This window comes from Entelurus aequoreus, linkage group LG04 (assembly GCF_033978785.1).
Source record: "Entelurus aequoreus isolate RoL-2023_Sb linkage group LG04, RoL_Eaeq_v1.1, whole genome shotgun sequence".
Classification (NCBI taxonomy): Eukaryota; Metazoa; Chordata; class Actinopteri; order Syngnathiformes; family Syngnathidae; genus Entelurus; species Entelurus aequoreus.
Window position 1 is genome coordinate 12,838,847 of NC_084734.1, and position 20,917 is coordinate 12,859,763.

Here is a 20,917-nt window from a genome sequence, read left to right on the forward strand (position 1 = left end):
CAGTGTGCATACAACAACATTATTAGGCCGTTTATTGAAATACTCCCACACTTTTGACCACTTTTGGCATGCTTTTCCCCCCTCGCTCGCACCGCTCGCATCGTCTGCTTTGATCGTCTGCTTTGCGGTCCGCCATGACGGTAGTGTGACGTAAATATGCGACGCGTCGACGCACAAAAACGGCGTCGACGTATTTACGTAACCGATGACGTCGACTACGTCGACGCGTCGTTTCAGCCTTAATGTTAACGTAACATATTATGGTAAGAGTCATTAAAATAACTATAACATATAGAACATGCTATACGTTTACCAAACAATCTGTCACTCCCGATCGCTAAATCCCATGAAATCTTATACGTCTAGTCTCTTAGGTGAATGAGCTAAATAATATTATTTGATATTTTACGGTAATGTGTTAATAATTTCACACAAGTCGCTCCTGAGTATAAGTCGCACCCCCGGCCAAACTATGAAAAAAAACTGCGACTTATAGTCTGAAAAATACGGTATATGAGTACGTATTTACTCTTGTTTCATTGAAAATAAAACGGCAAAGTCCATTTGGCTGTCATCTGTTTTAATTATGAGACACAATTGTGTCAAAGTCATGATATTTTTATTTCATGCTTGAAATAAGAAATTATTACTTAAAAAAAATAGTTTTATACTCGTAAGTGTTGATGACACAGCTTTGCAACAGTTGATATTCTAGTTTGAAGCGTCTTTTACTCACTATAGGTCATAAAATCTCAGCAACTCGCTGTAATATCTTACTGAGATCATTTAGGACCAAAACACTTAAAACAAGTAAAACACTCTAACATAAAATCTGCTTAGTGAGAAGAATTGTCTTATCAGACAGGAAATAAGCAAATATCGCCCTTATTTGAGATATTTAATCTTACTTAGAGTTTGGCAATAAATGTCAAATGTACTATTTATTTTTGTGTGGGTTTGCTTGTATTTAAATGATCCAACCAGGGGCTATCGATTATTTTAGTAATCATTAATATAAATAATAAATGAATATGAATAATATGTAAGTACAATACAAATAGTTGAAAAGAAAATATGTTTCTGCTTGCCATAACCTTAATGTTTTAATTATAGTAAATGTACATGATTAAAATTGAAATGGCACTTTTAAATGTGTGCATTAGTAAAATTTAAGTTAAAAAAAAAATCACACCACCGCTCTCATGTGCGCTCTATAGGAGGGTTGCATTTGACGTTGTGTCCGTTTTTCTTCTTGGCGGCTTTATTCACACGATGGTCAAGCAGCTTGAGCGTAGCATTAAAACGAGTGAGAGCCGTATTGCTGTTCGGTTCTCGGGTGTTGCAATCGTTCAAATAGAAGAGATAGGAAATAACTTTAATAGAGTCCCGAAAGAAGTGGTTCATAAAGTCAGGTAAAAACGAAAGTGCGTCGACGGAAATGGCTCTTAAAGATATCACTTTCCTCATCTTGTGGAATACAATCGGACCGCTTGTGTCTGCAGTGATCACTTTGTAAAATGTTTGTTTGAGAAACTTTCTGCGATGCAATCAAGTTTATATTAGTAGTGTTGGAGAGCAGAATTAAACTTAAAGAAAGGACCAGAGATTGACTTAGTTCTTTGTTGTGTTGTGGTTGCCATGCCTAAATATAACTACGAAGACCTGCATGTGCACATAAACTAGCGTCATGTTAAGCCCTCGTAATATTGTGACTGTTGGTCCAATACACAGTTTTTTTATGGTCCATTTTCATAACTTATTTGTTGTTTTGCAGGAAAACCAAGTGCTTTATTCGACACGGATGACCACATTATAGCGTCTTTGGTGCTATTTGTTAGCATTAAGAAAATATCCTTAATAGTAATAATTAAGTAGATGAATAAATCTCTGGTAGGCTCAACAGCATATAGTGAATCTTGATATCGCTAGCAGACATTGCTGAACAACAGGGACATCTATAGCTAAATAATGAGACAAAATATGAACTTCACAGCATAAAAACAACTGCAGACATGAATTGTAAATGAGACAATTTTTTGTAGCAGGAAATCACTAACAATTTGTATGTTTTAACTGTTCCTCATGTACGGACTGAATTTGGCAAAAGAGCTTTTGGCATTGCTGCCCCTATGGCATGGAATGCATTGCAGACGAAACTGAAACTTACAGAACTACTTCCATTTGGAGCCTTCCGTTCTGTCCTGAGGGACAAACAGCGAGAGACGTTTGCACAGTGCCTGTGTTTTTAAAGATGTAAATCTCTGTTGTTTTACAGTTCTCTTATGTATTTTAAAATGTATGTCTTAATGTATTATTTTTGAAACTGCTTTGTGACATGTGCTGTTGACCTCTTGGCCAGGTCACCCTTGTGAAAGAGATCTTGACCTCAATGGGTTTTCTTATCTGGTTAAATAAAGGTTCTATCAACTGCAAACAAACTTATCCTTTTTCCTCACGATCACAGCAGCACGGCACTCGTTATGTCAATCAAATAGGAAAGGAAAGGGCGAGGTGTTTGTACGCAGCTCTTCAACTTAAAGGCCTACTGAAAGCCACTACTACCGACCACGCAGTCTGATAGTTTATATATCAATGATGAAATCTTAACATTGCAACACATGCCAATACGGCCAGGTTAACTTATAAAGTGCAATTTTAAATTTCCCGGGAAATATCCTGCTGAAAACGTCTCGGTATGATGACGTTTGCGCGTGACGTCACGGAGTTTGCGGAAGTATTGGGACACCATTGTGTCCCAATACAAACAGCTCTGTTTTCATCGCAGAATTCCACAGTATTCTGGACATCTGTGTTGGTGAATCTTTTGCAATTTGTTTAATGGACAATGAAGACAGCAAAGAAGAAAGCTGTAGGTGGGATCAGTGTATTAGCGGCTGGCTACAGCAACACAACCAGGAGGACTTTGAGTTGGATAGCAGACGCGCTACCGTGAGTACGCAGCTTTCTTCCAAACATTTGATCGCTTGCCCGTCCGTGCGTGCCGCTATGTGCATGTCATGTACGTAACTTTGGGGAAATATATGTGCTGTATGAACTTTGCGGAAGTGAACGGTACTTTGGGCTGTTTGAGTTGTATTGGTGGGTTATATGGACGGGAGGGGGGAGGTGTTTGTTATGCGCGATTCATTTGTGGCATATTAAATATAAGCCTGGTTGTGTTGTGGCTAATAGAGTATATATATGTCTTGTGTTTATTTACTGTTTTAGTCATTCCCAGCTGAATATCAGGTCCCACCCGCCTCTCACAGCATCTTCCCTATCTGAATCGCTTCCACTGCCCTCTAATCCTTCACTTTCACTTTCCTCATCCACAAATCTTTCATCCTCGCTCAAATTAATGGGGTAATCGTCGCTTTCTCGGTCCGAATCGCTCACGCTGCTGGCGTCCTTGATTGAAAACAATGTGCAGATGTGAGGAGCTCTTCAACCTGTGACGTCACGCTACTTCCGGTACAGGCAAGGCTTTTTTTTATCAGCGACCAAAAGTTGCGAACTTTATTGTCGATGTTCTCTACTAAATCCTTTCAGCAAAAATATGGCAAAATCACGAAATGATCAAGTATGACACATAGAATGGATCTGCTATCCCCGTTTAAATAAGAAAATCTCATTTCAGTAGGCCTTTAGCGATGCACAAATAAGTCCAACTTTGTTTTTCACCCATTAATGTTTAATTTGTAGACCCCTCAAATGTAAAGACATGATGTGCCTCCATTTTCTAAATACCGTAAGTGTCAAGTGAAGTGAGGTAGCAGTAACATCTTGGTAATGATAAATGGTTTCAATGGAAAAAATAAATAAAAAATTCCCAAGAGTGTAAAAATCCACTCATCCTATTTTTCATGATCACATTTATATTTGCCTCTAAACCTTTCAAAATAAGCCTAAATCTGCACTCTAGGTCACATGATGGCAACCTTCCTATTGCAATGGCCGTAAAGAAACTGTATTCAAAGTTCCAAGTACTCTATGTGGTCTGGATTTCATCCTTTTTTTTTTTAGATTCCCTCATTTAACGACTAATCAAAACAGAATACAAATTGAAGCTTTTTTTAAATTATTTGTTGCAGACCTAATACAAACTCCATTGAAATTGTATTTAGTTGAAAGTAGTTTGCAATAAACCGATACAAATCTCAAACCATTTTATTTTACAAGCAGTCACTATGGCCCCGTTTACTCTGCACACTAAATCTGATTATTTTTTTGTGCCCCCAAGTGACACACATCTAATACTTTTTGCCAGTTTGAACGCGCCAACGTGCTTCAAATTAGGACTGGGCGATATGGCCTTTTATTAATATCTCGATATGTTTAGGCCATGTCACGATACACCATATATATCTCCATATTTTGCCTTAGCCTTGAATGAACACTTGATGCAGTATGATGATTCTATGTGTCTACATTAAAACATTCTTCTTCATACTGCATTAATATATGCTCATTTTGAACTTTCATGCAGAGAGGGAAATCACAACTAAGTCAATTTATTAAAAGTGCATTTATTAAACAGTTATTAAGCAGTGGCACAAACATTCATGTCATTTCTAAAACAGAAAGTGCAAGATTGTAAGAGACGTTTTAAAAAAAAGCTATTAGTGCACTTTAGTGCATGATGTCACTAAGATGACATATCAAAACAACACTAAATTAAAGTGCACTTTTTGTACAGAACGCCACTACAATAGTTTAAAACAAATAATGTGCACTTTGGTGCATGATGTCACACAAGATATTTCAATAACTGTCAAATAAAAATAAGCTGCATAATAAAAAATCATACAGTGTATGTCCTTCGCTATGTGGTAGGTTCCTGCAGACGTCATCTCCTTCTGTTGTTGACTATTTTTTTCATACGGTGTTGATCTGGAAATGGTTGCTTGGGCATTTTGTGGGCGTGGCACCAGCCGGAGATGTTGACATGCGGAGTTTCAAGCACTCCTCATTCTCTAGCGGGTGACTTTTCAAATGATGCTACAAATTAGCAGTGGTGCTACTTTTTGTAGCAACGCTTTTGCCGCATACTTGACATATTACGGTTGTCTGTTCAACATCTTCCCGCTTGAAGCCAAACCACCGCCAGACGATGGACCCCGTCCTGTTTTTCTTGAGAATGAATTCTTCCTTCATTTGTTACCAGGTTCGCGTATGACGTTGCACGTGTGACAGTATGTGACGTATGTAAGAAGGTGCGCTTGTTTTATCTCTGTGAGAAGGAGAGACAAGAAAGAGTGAGAAGAGCCTGTAGTGTAATGACCGCAGCTAAAAGCAACTGCGTGAGAACGTATACTCCAATATCACCATATAGTCATTTTCTATATCGCACAAACCCGCGATATATCTAGTATATTCCATATATCTCCCAGCCCTACTTCAAATCTGATCTTTTCGCATCAGGTTTGGGCCACTTCTTTCACACACACTTATAAACACTTCTTGTGCTCTTAAAACACCTCATACACTCTAAAATCTACATACTTTTAACAGGACAACTTTAATGGGTACTTTAAAATTTGCGACGTACCAAGATCATAGTGAATGCATTGCAAAGTGGCGAGGGAATATACTTTACTTGGGGGGGGGGGGGGGGGTGGAGTCATTTTGAGTGCAACTGTAGGTCAAATTCTTATTGTCGCATTCTCTTCTTTGTTTGTGGTCTACTTCTTTTGCCAGACATACACATTTTGTGGGGAAAAAGCATGTCCACAAATGGCTTTACGAAACAACATTTCTTTTTATATTAAAGTGCTTGAAGATGCCCTAATCCTAAATTGTCATCCTGTAAAATCCATAAGCATACATTCATAAGGGAGCATTAGCTGGGTTGTTTTTTTTAGGAAAATGTAGCTAAATGTATCAAGAGCAGTTAAGCCGGTGAGAGCCATGGTAGCCCTCTTTGTATATATAAAAAAAAAAAAAAAAAAGTAATTTCTAACAGTGTTCAAAGGATTTGACGTCGACCCTTGGATTGGAGAACCTCAAGGACATGTGCCATGGAAGATGTTGCCATGGCGAACCGGGCAGATTGAGGTTGTTTTCATTTAACGGGGGGATGAAAGGCATGTATAGTGGGTGGGGGGAGCTTGTTAGTATGACATTGGTATGTAACCCCACTCGAGGTTATTGGGTTCAGTGGGGGGGAGGAGGGTGGGGCGAGGTAGCGGGGGTCCACAGTGGGAGCGCCGTATTTGTAAACAGATCAGAGAGCGGGATTGTCCCGCCTCGACGTCACACCTAGTGGTTAAGTCTCTTTGTTCTCGCCTCCGTCCTTCTCGAAGCTGACAAAGTTCATGTTGCACCTTTTTTAAAGAGGGGCGGGGTGCACCTGAGTAGAGATAAGACACGCTTGAGTGCTTTTCTCGAGGTATTTCTTCAAGGAGCATTATGACTGAAGCAAGCTACGAGGCCAACATTTGTGTTTCAAGCCATAAACCACCGTGATCTATTTATGTTACGTGTCGCTATAGCCAGTGCATCCTCTTAGTGTTTATGCAGCATCCACCCGGGACCTCAATTTGTTTGTGTTTGCGTAAACATTTCCTGTAGGAAATAATGTAAATAGGGGAAATGGTCAAAGAGCAGCAATGCAACCATTTTTTTTTTTACCGCCTCAAAACACATAGTTGATAACGGACATTTTCTGCCATTCAAGCAGAAATAACTAACACTAGTCAACCAAACGTTATGGCACTGTTGGTAATAAACTTTTCAACTTGAAATATTTTCTTTAGTAGAAGTATGCGTGCACTTAAATGTAGATTATATGTAGAATATATTTATTTTATATACCGTATATTACCAAATAGTAGCCCGGGCGTTTATTTCACAAAATGGGGTCAGACCCCGGGCGGCTATTAGGACATGGGCGGTTATTTGCACAAGGCTTTTATATATTGTTGCACCAGGCCATTATTTGGTTACAATGGTTACTGTCCAGTATTTTTTTTTTCGTACAAAAAACTTTAAATGTAAAAGCTATTGTAAACATACAAACAAAAAAACAATAGACCAACATGAGGTAGGCTATCAAAAGACAAGAGATCAACAAGGCCTCAACATGGCAGTAGTGCAACAATTGTCAAATAGAATACCAATACTAAAAATAAATAAACTTTTGAAATAAAGCAGCCTACCGGGAAAAATAAAATTATGGTACCAAGTACTCAAGTATAAAACCCACCATCAAAACAGAACAATAATTCTGTCACTTAAATAAAATAAAGGCTACAGTACTCCAAGTTTTAAATAAAGCAACATACAGGAAAAATAAAATTATGGTACCAAGTACTCTATAAAATCATCAAAACAATAATACTGCAGCAAACGCAACCCCAGTAGTATTTTAATCAAAATTATGCAAATAACAGCCCATGGGCGGCTATTTGGACATAGGCGGTTATTAGGAAGAGGCGGTTAATTCACAAAATGGGGTCAGACCCCGGGCGGCTATTAGGACATGGGCGTTTATTTGGTAATATACGGTATTATATATATAATATGTTATATATATTATATTATTTATTATTATTCTTGTCTATTGTGAGCGAACTGTGGTGCTGAATTTCCCCCAGGGATCAATAAAGTACTTTCTATTCTATTCTATTAGTACTGGGAATATTTTATTTTACTCCTGGAATTTCTTGTCTTACAAACCCCAAAAGCAGTGAAGTTGTCACGTTGTGTAAATGGTAAATAAAAAGAGAATACAATGATTTGCAAATCCCTTTCAACTTATATTCAATTGAATAGACTGCAAAGACAAGATATTTCATGTTCACACTGAGAAACTTACTTTTTCTTAGAAAATAATAATTAACTTAGAATTTAATGGCAGCAACACGTTGCAAAAAAGGCATTTTTACCACTGTGTTACATGGCCTTTCCTTTTTATCTGCTGTACACATTTACTTTAGAAAAGAGAAGTGTTGATACTTCTCTTGTTGTCTTATTTGTATTTGACTTTATTAATTGTTTGGCTAGAATTTTATTCAACAAAACCAGTTTTCTTTTTAGTAATATAGAAACTAATCACAGCTGTTTATTTACGGAGGAATGTGGTTAATTATAGAACTGGCACCTAATGTTATTTTAAAAAGTATTGATTTTGAATCGAGGATCAAATCGTTACCCCCAAGAATGGAATTGAATCAAATCAGCCCTATTATTTGTTATTAGACAATACACGTGGTATTCATTTTTTATATTATATATACCAAAAAACTTCAGGGGGCTGCATCAGCTTGAAAAAAAACCCAAAGAAAAATAAGTTTTGCAAAGCCAACTTTAGTAATGTTTAAAGGCAAAATTAATTATTTTATTACAAACCCCAAAAGCAGTGAAGTTGTCACGTTGTGTAAATGGTAAATAAAAAGAGAATACAATGATTTGCAAATCCTTTTCAACTTATATTCAATTGAATAGGCTGCAAAGACAAGATACTTAATGTTCGAACTGAGAAACTTACCTTTTTTTCTTTTTAAATAAGATGTAGCGGCCAACCGTAGTTACTGACAGTGGTTTTCTGAAGTGTTCCTGAGCCCACGTGGTGATATCCTTTACACACTGATGTCGCTTTTTGATGCAGTACCGCCTGAGGGATCGAAGGTGCGTAATATCATGGCTTACGTGCAGTGATTTCTCCAGATTCTCTGAAACTTTTGATGATATTACGGAGCGTAGATGGTGAAATCCCTAAATTCCTTGCAATAGCTGGTTGAGAAATGTTGTTCTTCAACAATTTGCTCAGGCATTTGTTGACAAAGTGGTGACCCTCGCCCCGTCCTTGTTTGTGAATGACTGAGCATTTCATGGAAGCTGCTTTTATACCCAATCATGGCACCCACCTGTTCCCAATTAGCCTGTTCACCTGTGGGATGTTCCAAATAAGTGTTTGATGAGCATCCCTCAACTTTCTCAGTCTTTTTTGCCACTTGTGCCAGCTTTTTTGAAACATATTGCAGGCATCAAATTCCAAATGAGGTAATATTTGCAAAAAATAAAGTTTTCCAGTGTGAACATGAAATATCTTGTCTTTGCAGTCTATTCAATTGAATATAAGTTGAAAAGGATTTGCAAATCATTGTATTCTCTTTTTATTTACCATTTACACAACGTGACAACTTCACTGCTTTTGTAGTTTGTAATTGAATAGATGTGTACAGCACAAAATGTTGCAGGGTTTTTTTTTGTAATATGTTTTCATTTGAAGTATTGACGAATTGGCTTTTATTCAATGTATTTAATGCCTAACTAATACTCGATTCCCGGGCGCGGCCACCGCTGCTGCCCACTGCTCCCCCCACCTCCCAGGGGTGCAAGGGTGATGGGTCAAATGCGTAGAATAATTTCGCCACACCTAGTGTGTGTGTGTGACAATCATTGGTACTTACTTACTTACTAATATTTACTTAATTCAAATTCAAATGATTAACAAGACACCAGTTTTTCCTGTTCTCTGTATCTTAGGCGTCATTTTGGAATCAAGGAATAAAACTGGCTCCTGGTTGTGCCTTTTGAAAAATGTTTGAACTAAAGGAAAGAAACAGAGTAGTACCTCAACTTAGGAGCGTAATTGGTTTTGTGACACCGCTCTTAACCCAAAACACTTGCACCTCAAATCACTGAAATTAATTGAAATCAATTTAATTGGTGCTTGGCTCCTAAAACTGCTCAATTCTAACACGTAATATGCCTTTAAAAAACAAACTTTTAGATAACAAATATTATACAAATGTTCTGTACACAATGTTCCACAAACAACCGTCATTTTATGAAGTAATGTCATAATAATGTGCAGCATTTATTTTGAAAAGCAGACTTCTGCGGAATCTGCTTTCTGTCTAACACAACATCAGCAAATTTTCCATATTTTCATAGATAAATGTTCCCCGTTTTGATATTACTTTAAAAGGGTGTTAATTAATCAATACTTCGATTTATATTCCTAAGATTCAACTACATCAATCTGTGGTCAGCAATTTTGCCTTCCAGAAGACACTGTAGGTATTGAGCTAACATCATTTTAAAAGGCAATCAATCGTTGGAATTTTATCGATATTAGAAAAAGGAAAACATTGGATTTAAGAACGGCAGATTTGTATGCCGGTACTAGTATGGTATCGCGGTACTAATGAATCAAAAACGGTACTGTACTCTGTTTGAAAAGTACCGGTTCCCAGGCACGACGGCGCGTCGTCACGTCGTGACATTGCTGGTTTTACGAGCAGAGGAGCATGTTCGGCAGTGCACACACACTGAGTACTTACAAGCAGACACAGTGTGTAGACAGAAAAGGGAGAATGGATGCATTTTGGCTTAAAAACTAACGACAAAGGTGAAGTTATAACACTGAAACACCCTCAGGAAGATGTGCTTTAAGACATGGCTAGTTCGCTAGCGGCTAACATCCATCCGCAGTCTACAGCGTTTTAGCTACTTCTAAATCACTAATCCTGGCCTCCATGGCGACAAATAAAGTAAGTTTCTTACAAGTATCAATACCACTGGAGGACGAGGAATAGCTAAACATGCTTCACTACACACCACAGCTCACCGGCTTCACAATGTAAACAAACACCATGGGTGGTTCTACACCTGACATCCTCTGTAATATCAAGTACAATACAATCTAGTCGATACTACTATGATTACATTGATATTTTTTAGCGTCACAAAATCTTGTATGTTTATAAACTCAGGAAATACCGTATGTCACTGGACACATGAGAACTTAAATTATGACCAATGTATGATCCTGTAACTACTTGGTATCGGATCGATACCTAAATGTGTGGTATCACCCAAAACTAATGTAAAGTATCAAATAAGAGAAGAATAAGTGATTATTAGATTTTAACAGAAGTGTAGATAGAACATGTTAAAACAGAAAATGAGCGGATATTAATAGTAAATGAACAAGTGGATTAATAATCCATTTTTACAGTTTGTCCTTAATGTTGACAAAATAATAGGTAGATAAATGACACAATATGTTACTGCATACGTCAGCAGACTAATTAGGAGTCTTTGTTTGTTTACGTACTACTAAAAGACAAGTTGTCTAATATGTTCACTTTTATTTTGCAATAGTAAATTTAATCTGAAATGACTAGTTTGCACTTAATTTCTCTGGTAAATCTACTGTTAATTTAACCTGAAGAGATGTTGGTTGCACTTCATTTTTTATATGAATATTTTATTCAGTTTATGTGGAAAAACAAAAGCAGAAGTAGCGGGTAAATCTACTGTAAAATGTTGGTCTCTGTACTTTTATTATTTCTTAAATGTTGAAAATATGGGCAGAAAGTGTTTCCTCTTGTTAATTCAACCTAGAGTGTTGGTTGCACTTTATTCAATAAGATGTGAATGTATTGGGCAATAATTGTTGTTTACTTGTTTTTTTTTTAAATCCATAATTCCCTTACAAGAAATAACAGGGATATAGGAAACTTAATCTGCATCTTTATTCACATCACGCCGATTGATTGTTTATTCTAAAAAGTTACTGAATCACTTTGGATTGCATCGTTGTAAATAAACTAATATCAATCAATCAAAGTTGATTTATACAGCCCTTAATCACAAGTGTCTCAAAGGGCTGCATGAGCCACAACGACATCCTCGGCTCAGATCCCACATAAGGGCAAGAAAAATCTCAACCCAATGGAAACAACGAGAAACCGCAGTTGTAGTTCGAATCTTTAAGGGTTCACTGTGAACTTTTCAACGCCAACTAACGGCGAAAATACTTGTAACTCAAATGTTTTTCTTGCAACGTAGTGCATCACACTTAGCCGAGAGACAGCTCTTATATCAAAACACTCTTAAGTTGGGGTACCGCTGTACTTGAAGCTTTTTCTTTGACATCCTTTCATCAAGACATACAAACCCCGTTTCCATATGAGTTGGGAAATTGTGTTGGATGTAAATAAACGGAATACAATGATTTGCAAATCCTTTTCAACCCATATTCAATTGAATGCACTACAAAGACAAGATGTTTGATGTTCAAACTCATAAACTTTATTTTTTTTTGCAAATAATAATTAACTTAGAATTTCATGGCTGCAACACGTGCCAAAGTAGTTGGGAAAGGGCATGTTCACCACTGTGTTACATGGCCTTTCCTTTTAACAACACTCAGTAAACGTTTGGGAACTGAGGAGACACATTTTTGAAGCTTCTCAGGTGGAATTCTTTCCCATTCTTGCTTGATGTACAGCTTAAGTTGTTCAACAGTCCGGGGGTCTCCGTTGTGCTATTTTAGGCTTCATAATGCGCCACACATTTTCAATGGGAGACAGGTCTGGACTACAGGCAGGCCAGTCTAGTACCCGCACTCTTTTACTATGAAGCCACGTTGATGTAACACGTGGCTTGGCATTGTCTTACTGAAATAAGCAGGGGCGTCCATGGTAACGTTGCTTGGATGGCAACATATGTTGCTCCAAAACCTGTATGTACCTTTCAACATTAATGGTGCCTTCACAGATGTGTAAGTTACCCATGTCTTGGGCACTAATACACCCCCATACCATCACAGATGCTGGCTTTTCAACTTTGCGCCTATAACAATCCGGATGGTTCTTTTCCTCTTTGGTCCGGAGGACACGACGTCCACAGTTTCCAAAAACAATTTGAAATGTGGACTCGTCAGACCACAGAACACTTTTCCACTTTGTATCAGTCCATCTTAGATGAGCTCAGGCCCAGCAAAGCCGACTGCGTTTCTGGGTGTTGTTGATAAACGGTTTTCGCCTTGCATAGGAGAGTTTTAACTTGCACTTACAGATGTAGCGACCAACTGTAGTTACTGACAGTGGGTTTCTGAAGTGTTCCTGAGCCAATGTGGTGATATCCTTTACACACTGATGTCGCTTGTTGATGCAGTACCGCCTGAGGGATGGAAGGTCACGGGCTTAGCTGCTTACGTGCAGTGATTTCTCCAGATTCTCTGAACCCTTTGATGATATTACGGACCATAGATGGTGAAATCCCTAAATTCCTTGCAATAGCTGGTTGAGAAAGGTTTTTCTTAAACTGTTCAACAATTTGCTCACGCATTTGTTGACAAAGTGGTGACCCTCGCCCCATCCTTGTTTGTGAATGACTGAGCATTTCATGGAATCTACTTTTATACCCAATCATGGCACCCACCTGTTCCCAATTTGCCTGTTCACCTGTGGGATGTTCCAAATAAGTGTTTGATGAGCATTCCTCAACTTTATCAGTATTTATTGCCACCTTTCCCAACTTCTTTGTCACGTGTTGCTGGCATCAAATTCTAAAGTTAATGATTATTTGCACAAAAAAAAAATGTTTATCAGTTTGAACATCAAATATGTTGTCTTTGTAGCATATTCAACTGAATATGGGTTGAAAATGAGTTGCAAATCATTGTATTCCGTTTATATTTACATCTAACACAATTTCAGCTGTTTTTAACAACCCTTTGCAAAAATGTGAATCTCTCATAAATTTGTTGAACTGAACTTGCGGGCCACCGGTTGAATAGCCCAAAGGATGAAAAAGAGAGGACCTAAAATGGAACCTTGAGGAATACTACTAGTGTTACTAAAGAAGTTGAACAAATGACTACTGACTGCACCTGAAGTTATATAGAACACATTTAGAAAAAAAAAGTGGAACTTCCAAATAGGGTTGTCCCGATACCAATATTTTGCTAGCTATGGGGCGGTATCGCTCGGTTCGTAGAGTGGCCGTGCCAGCCACTTGAGGGTTCCAGGTTCGATCCCCGCTTCAGCCTAGTCACTTCCGTTGTGTCCTTGGGCAAGACACTTTACCCACCTGCTCCCAGTGCCACCCACACTGGTTTAAATGTAACTTAGATATTGGGTTTCACTATGTAAAAGCACTTTGAGTCACTAGAGAAAAGCGCTATATACAGTATATATATATAATTCAGTTCACTTCACATTTTGGTGCCGGTACCAAAATGTATTTTGATACTTTTCGATACTTTTCTGAATAAAGGGGACCACAAAAAATTGTAATACTGTCATTATTTTAACAAACAATCTTAGGGTACATTAAATATATGTTTCTTATTGCAATCGAAGAACAATTTTGTCCTTAAATAAAATAGAACATACTAGACAACTTGTCTTTTAGTAGTAAGTAAATAAACAAAGACTCCTAATTTGTCTGCTGAAGTATGCAGTAACATATTGTGTCATTTATCATTCTATTATTTTGTCAACATTATGAGGGACAAACTGTAAAAATGGATTATTAATTTACTTGTTCATTTACTGTTAATATCTGCTTATTTTCTGTTTTAACATGTTCTATCTACACTTCTGTTAAAATGTAATAATCACTTATTCTTCTCTTCTGTGATACTTTACATTAGTTTTGGACGATACCACACATTTGGGTATGGATCCGATACCAAGTAGTTACAGGATCATACATTGGTCATATTCAAAGTCCTCATGTGTCCAGGGACGTACTTCCTGAGTTTATAAACATAATATGATTTTTTTTTTAAAGAGCAAAGATTTTGTGATGCTAAAAAATATCGATGTAATCATAGTAGTATTGACTAGATACACTCCTGTACTTGGTATCATTACAGTGGATCGCAGGTGTAGATCCACCCATGGCGTTTGTTTACATTGTGACGCCGGTGAGCTATTGTATTCTTCTACGGAGTGTAGTGAAGCATGCTTAGCTATTCCTCGTCTTCCAGTCTTGTAAGAAACTCACTTTATTTGTCCCCATGTAGGGGGGACATGGGACATGTAGTCAGGAGACTAGGGTCCATCCAGACCCACACCTCCCGCCACCTGAACAGTTTTTTCCCCTCGGCCATCCGGCACATGAACAATAACAAGATCTGATAGCTCAGTTCCAGCTCATGTTATTACCTATTCTGTGTTATATGTGTTCTATGTTGCACCATTGCACCAAATAAAATTCCTAGTTTGTGAACCAGTTCTCAAACAATGGCAATAAAAACTATTCTGATTCTGATTTAGAAGTAGCTCAATTACTGCCGACTGCGCTAGCTAACCATGTCTCTTCCTGAGGGTGTTTCAGTGTTATAGCTTCACCTTTATCTACACACTGTGTCTGCTTGTAAGTACTCTGTGTGTGTGTGCTGCCGAACATGCTCCTCTGCTAGTAAAACCAGCAATGTCAGGACGAGACGACGATGCACAGCCATGCCCGTTAAAAAAAGGGGGGGGGGGGGGGGGCGGAACCGGTCCTTTTTAGAGGTGGTATAGTACCGAATATGATTAATTAGTATCGGTGGCGGAGGGGTTAGTGCGTCTGCCTCACAATACGAAGGTCCTGGGTTCGATCCTGCGCTCGGGATCTTTCTGTGTGGAGTTTGCATGTTCTCCCCGTGACTGCGTGGGTTCCCTCCGGGTACTCCGGCTTCCTCCCACCTCCAAAGACATGCACCTGGGGATAGGCTCCTCCCATCTCCAAAGACATGCACCTGGGGATAGGTTGATTGGCAACACTAAATGGTCCCTAGTGTGTGAATGTTGTCTGTCTATCTGTGTTGGCCCTGTGATGAGGTGGCGACTTGTCCAGGGTGTCACCCGCCTTCCACCCGATTGTAGCTGAGATAGGTTTCAGCGCCCCCCGCAACTCCGAAGGGGATAAGCGGTAGAAAATGGATGGATGGATGGATAGTATCGCGGTACTATTCTAGTATCGGTATACCGTACAACCCGACTTCCAAAAAAAGAGGACTTAAAGGGGTGCCTTGAGGAACACCTCAGTTATATAAATCACAAATTTGGGCCCCAGTTTTCTATGTTTGCTAGCAAAGGTTAAATGTCAATGTTAGGATCTGTCAATGTGTTTACACTGGTCCATATTCTTCTATACAACGGAGCACACTTTTAGGAATTTTCTGCAAAAATGTTTGGCTCCCAAGTTTTGAACTGAACTCACAGGCTGGTACGGTGTCACTCCCGGGCCAGGTTTGGCCCCAGGCCACCAATTGAATAACCCTGGTCTAAGTTCTTGATTAACTCTGAGGTTGAATTGCTGATAACCTACTCAGACCTACTCAGTGGCCTAGTGGTTAGAGTTTCCGCCCTGAGATGGGTAGGTTGTGAGTTCAAACCCCGGCCGAGTCATACCAAAGACTATAAAAATAGGACCCTTTACCTCCCTGCTTGGCACTCAGCATCAAGGGTTGGAATTGGGGGTTAAATCACCAAAAATGATTCCTGGGCGCGGCCACCGCTGCTGCCCACTGCTCCCCTCACCTCCCAGGGGGTGAACAAGGGGATGGTTCAAATGCAGAGGACACATTTCACCACACCTAGTGTATGTGTAACTATCATTGGTACTTTAACTTAAAGTATTTCCGACCTTTTAAAAACATTTCTATTTTTAGCTCTTTGTGTGACCAGGTTGCCTGGTGGTAGTTCCTCCCCTGCACATATGCACCGCCCACCCACCCCTCTCTCCCTCTTAGCTCTGCCGCGGCCATGTAAATTTAATAACATGGCCCAGAGCTGTCTGGGACACCCGGGGTTATCGCATTAGGCCAACAGCCCGGACATGCGGGTGCTCGTCGGCCTTTAGCCGCACCCTTCTCGTTACGTCGTCCGGCTTCTCGTTACGTCGGTCCTCACTCGGCCGAGTGAACGGAGAAACGTCGTGGGAGGGTGGGGATCTGCCGTGGATGTAAATCTCATTAAGCTGGAATGCCCCCTGCGTGTCACCTCGTGTCCGAGGAGGTCAGAATAAGAGGAGGGATTCCACCCTGATACTACTTTTGACGTTTTTTCTTTGCTTCTCTCAGGTACACCTCCGCCTCATCCTGGTCAGTGGGAAAACCGAGGACTTCACCTTCTCGCCAAACGACTCGGCCACAGACATCGCCAAGCATGTGTTTGATAACTGGCCCACGGGTGAGCTCAATTTGCAACTAAGCACGTTTGCACACGTCTGTCCGTCCTTTTTCTGGTCCTTCTTTACCGCATTTCTGGCCACATTTTGACACAATCACATGGTCCTAATAGTGATGTTGTTGTGCTGCCAGGATGGGAGGAGGAGAGGGTGAGCAGCCCCAGCATACTCCGCCTCATCTTCCAGGGGCGCTTCCTTCATGGCAATGTGACCCTTGGAGGTGAGACAATCGCTATAGATGCTACACCACCACCAGGCAAATATAAAAAAGTGATTTCAGTATAATGCTGTGCAAACTACAGCCACAATAATAAACTATATTTGTACCTTCACATTTTTACTACTCTCACAGTTATGGACATCTGTACTACAGCTATCAGTTATTTTAGTAATCGAGTAATCCAGTGTTTTTTCAACCACTGTGCCGCGGCACACTAGTGTGCCGTAAGATACAGTCTGGTGTGCTGTGGGAGATGATCTAATTTCACTTATTTGTGTTAAAAATATTTTTTGCCAACCAGTAATTATAGTCGGCAAATTATATGTTTTTGTTGAGTGTCGGTGCTGTCTAAAGCTCGGCAGAGTAACCGTGTAATACTCTTCCATGTCAGTAGGTAGCAGCCGGTAACTAATTGCTTTGTAGATGTCAGAAACAGCGGGAGGCAGTGTGCAGGTAATTAAAAAAAGGTGAGTGCCCCCAAGAAAAGGCATTGAAGCTTAAGGAAGGCTATGCAGAACGAAACTAAAACTGAACTGGCTACAAAGTCAACAAAAACAGAATGCTGGACGACAGCAAAGACTTACTGTGTGTGGAGCAGACGGCGTCCACAAAGTCCATCCAAACATGACATGACAATCAACAATGTCCCCACAAAGAGGGATAAATACAACTGAAATATTCTTGATTGCTAAAACAAAGTAGATGTGGGAAATATCGCTCAAAGGAAGACATGAAACTGCTACAGAAAATACCAAAAAAAAGACAAGAACTAAAACACTACACACAGGGAAACAGCAAAAAAGTCCAAATAAGTCAGGGTGTGATGTGACAGGTAGTACACCTACTTTGAGACAAGAGCTATATTGATGCATGCTTGGTTATGCTTTAAAGTCCAACAATTGCGACAACAACTTTTTACTGTCAATTGAGTTTAGTTTTTTAATGATTTCTGCTGGTCGTGTGCCTGCGCATTTTTTCAACGCAAAAAATGTGCCTTGGCTCACCAAAGGTTGAAAAACACTGGAGTAATCTATCGAATCATTTATTAAAGCCTCAAGGCGTCTTTTAGGGGAAATAGTTAAAATGAACAAGGATTTTTCTAATGATCTTTCTTCTTATAAACGCACATAACATTTAAAGGGGAACTGTACTTTTTGGGGAATTTTGTCTATCATTCCAAATCCTTGTGAGAGACAAGACGACGGATATAACTCTTATAGAAATGTAAAAAAAATCGGGAGGTCCTCTATTTCCGCCCATGAAGCCCTCGAAATAACCATTCAAAAAGCGCCAACAATACTTAATTTTACATTTGGTGACTTGAATATTAACGAAGTATTAGTGATACAACACACCTATTCCTGACTGCTTATTCATTGTAAGTCTTATCGATCTTTGTTGTTGTTGTTGTTTTTATCCAATTGATTTTATTGTTTTGATTTTGTACGGTGTCCTTGAGTGCCCAGAAAGACGACTTATAAGTAAAATGTATTATTATTATATTGTTATTATAAGCGCAAACACAGACCAACGTTTTATAACGGCGCCTTGATCACAAAGCGTTAACTAGCTTGTGTGACATCATCGGCTGGTGAGCTGCTTTCTCGCCTTTCAGCTTCTGGAAGTTTATTCTAGATCATAAATAATGCCTCTCACCTGGATAGTAGACGGACGAGGACATAAAACCCGACAAGCTGGTCAACTTTGACATCCAATTTAGACCCGGAAATGGCAAGAAAGACAAGAACTTGGTTCCGTCTCTTTTTTTTTTTCTTTACAAGTATTCTTCATCTAAATGGCAATATATAAAAATCCTAACAGTCGTCGTCCTAGTGACAGCAGAATTTGTACAGTAAATGATGTTGTATTGTGTTTGTTGGTTCTCATGAAGTTCTATTGAATAATCAGGGATGTTTTCGTAGGAAAAAGCAAATGTGATGCGTTTTTTAAATGAATGCTCTGACGTATGCTTAAAATTACCAAAAAACGTAAATATTACATGTGAAGAATGGGTCTGTTACTACATTACATATATACTTACAGCGTGTATATAAAACCTTGAAGGTGTTTTTTTTTAACGCATTTTATTGGCAGAATAGAGCGACTCTGAGGCTCCACTTTAAGTGGACTTTGGATCGCATTTATTTACTAGTTAGAATGCATGAAAAAAACGTGTGCTTTTCTTACATCAGGATTTTGAATGATAGGCAAAATCCCCCCCAAAAAGTGCGGTTCCCCTTTAAATTGCACTTTTACCATGAGCGCATCACTATACATTTAAAAAAGTAATACAAAAAAACCTTTGTAGCCTAAAATCTGGTAATAGAATATTTAAAAAAAGGACCAAACTAAACAAAAAGACTTTGATAAAGTATGATAAGTTGAGTGACAATGTATTTTAACAATTGAACACATATACATTTAAAAAGGTATTAATCGGGTCTTGATTTTCGGACAAACAACTCTTTAACATTAACATACATGCAGATGCTAACATGTATTCACAAGCCCCTTGTGTTTGAATAAAACATTTCTTAAGTGTTACTTGCTAAAATTCTGCAAGTCCGACATGCAAAAAGGCGTTAGCTGCCAAAATAGACCTTTACCTTGTTTCTGCTTGTTTGCTGCTCTTCAATAGGAAGGATGCTTTCTGGTAATGTGCCGCGTCATCGATTTGTGTGAAATTCCAGCTCTGTTTGACAGTGCAAACATTTCACCACGATGTCTCTTTTTCAGTTTGAAAATGATTGCAAAACCTCTCTCGTCTTCTCTGGGCCCACGATGTCTCTTTTTCAGTTTGAAAATGATTGCAAAACCTCTCTCGTCTTCTCTGGGCCCTTTGCTCTCTTTCCACCTTGTGGTTGTTGTTTTTTTTAGCTATCTCTTTGATTCAGACTTCGCTGCTCCCGCCACACACACACACACTCACACATGAGCGCGAACTGCACCACCAATAGGTGCACCGCTCTCAGCTGAACTCTATTGGAGCAGTCTTGCGTAAACAATGTCTGCATATGTCACTAAAACAAATAATCGAAACAACAAATTGCGAATCAAGCCTTTTTTTCTAATCCGAATTATCGATTTGATACTTTACATTCAAAGAGAAAAGTAGCCCGGTGCAATTTGTGCAAAGATTGTGCCTCACACACACTTGATGAAACATTAGCAAAGGTGTCATGGCAAGGAGTATGCAGAGTATATATACATTCATATAGTGCAGGGGTGTCCGAACTACGGCCTGCGGGCCATACATGAGCATCACACCACAAAGTGCTTTCAAATTCATTTTAAATACCATGTGGTTCATGTATGCTGCATATTTACTGCCATCTTGTGGACAAAAGTAAATCAGATCAATAACCATTGGAAAGTACTTTGAAACAATAGCACAGCATCTACTTATATGACACAATCCACCAACCTTCCTTAGTCATGGTGCAAAAAAAAAAAAATGCAGATAACATAAAGGTCAACACACATGGTCACACATAACACTACTTACTCACTGAACATTGTACATTTTATGAAAAACGTCCAAACACCTTAAAATATTCCAAATTACACTCATTTAAATCCATTAGAGTGCATGATGGTAAAAATGTAAAACACTGATCCTTGTGTGGCGCATTTTAGCTGCTTGATATTTCTGAGTGTTTACAAAACTTTAAGAAGGTCGTCACAGTAGTAAACAATGTAAGAGTTAAACTTTCACATACTCTTAATAACCAATTAAAATAATTATATATCCATTATATTAATTATATGTCCATA

General features: G+C 38.9%; 1 protein-coding gene across 2 annotated transcripts in view; it reads left to right on the forward strand.

The window, feature by feature from the left end:
* ubl3b (ubiquitin-like 3b) overlaps positions 1-20,917 on the forward strand; it is a 46,872-nt gene that overhangs the window by 12,382 nt on the left and 13,573 nt on the right. For both annotated transcript variants that reach the window (XM_062044262.1, XM_062044263.1), the window contains exons 3-4: positions 16,817-16,925; positions 17,057-17,143. In XM_062044262.1, the coding sequence (XP_061900246.1) occupies positions 16,817-16,925; positions 17,057-17,143 (196 nt within the window). The remainder of the gene's footprint in view (positions 1-16,816; positions 16,926-17,056; positions 17,144-20,917) is intronic.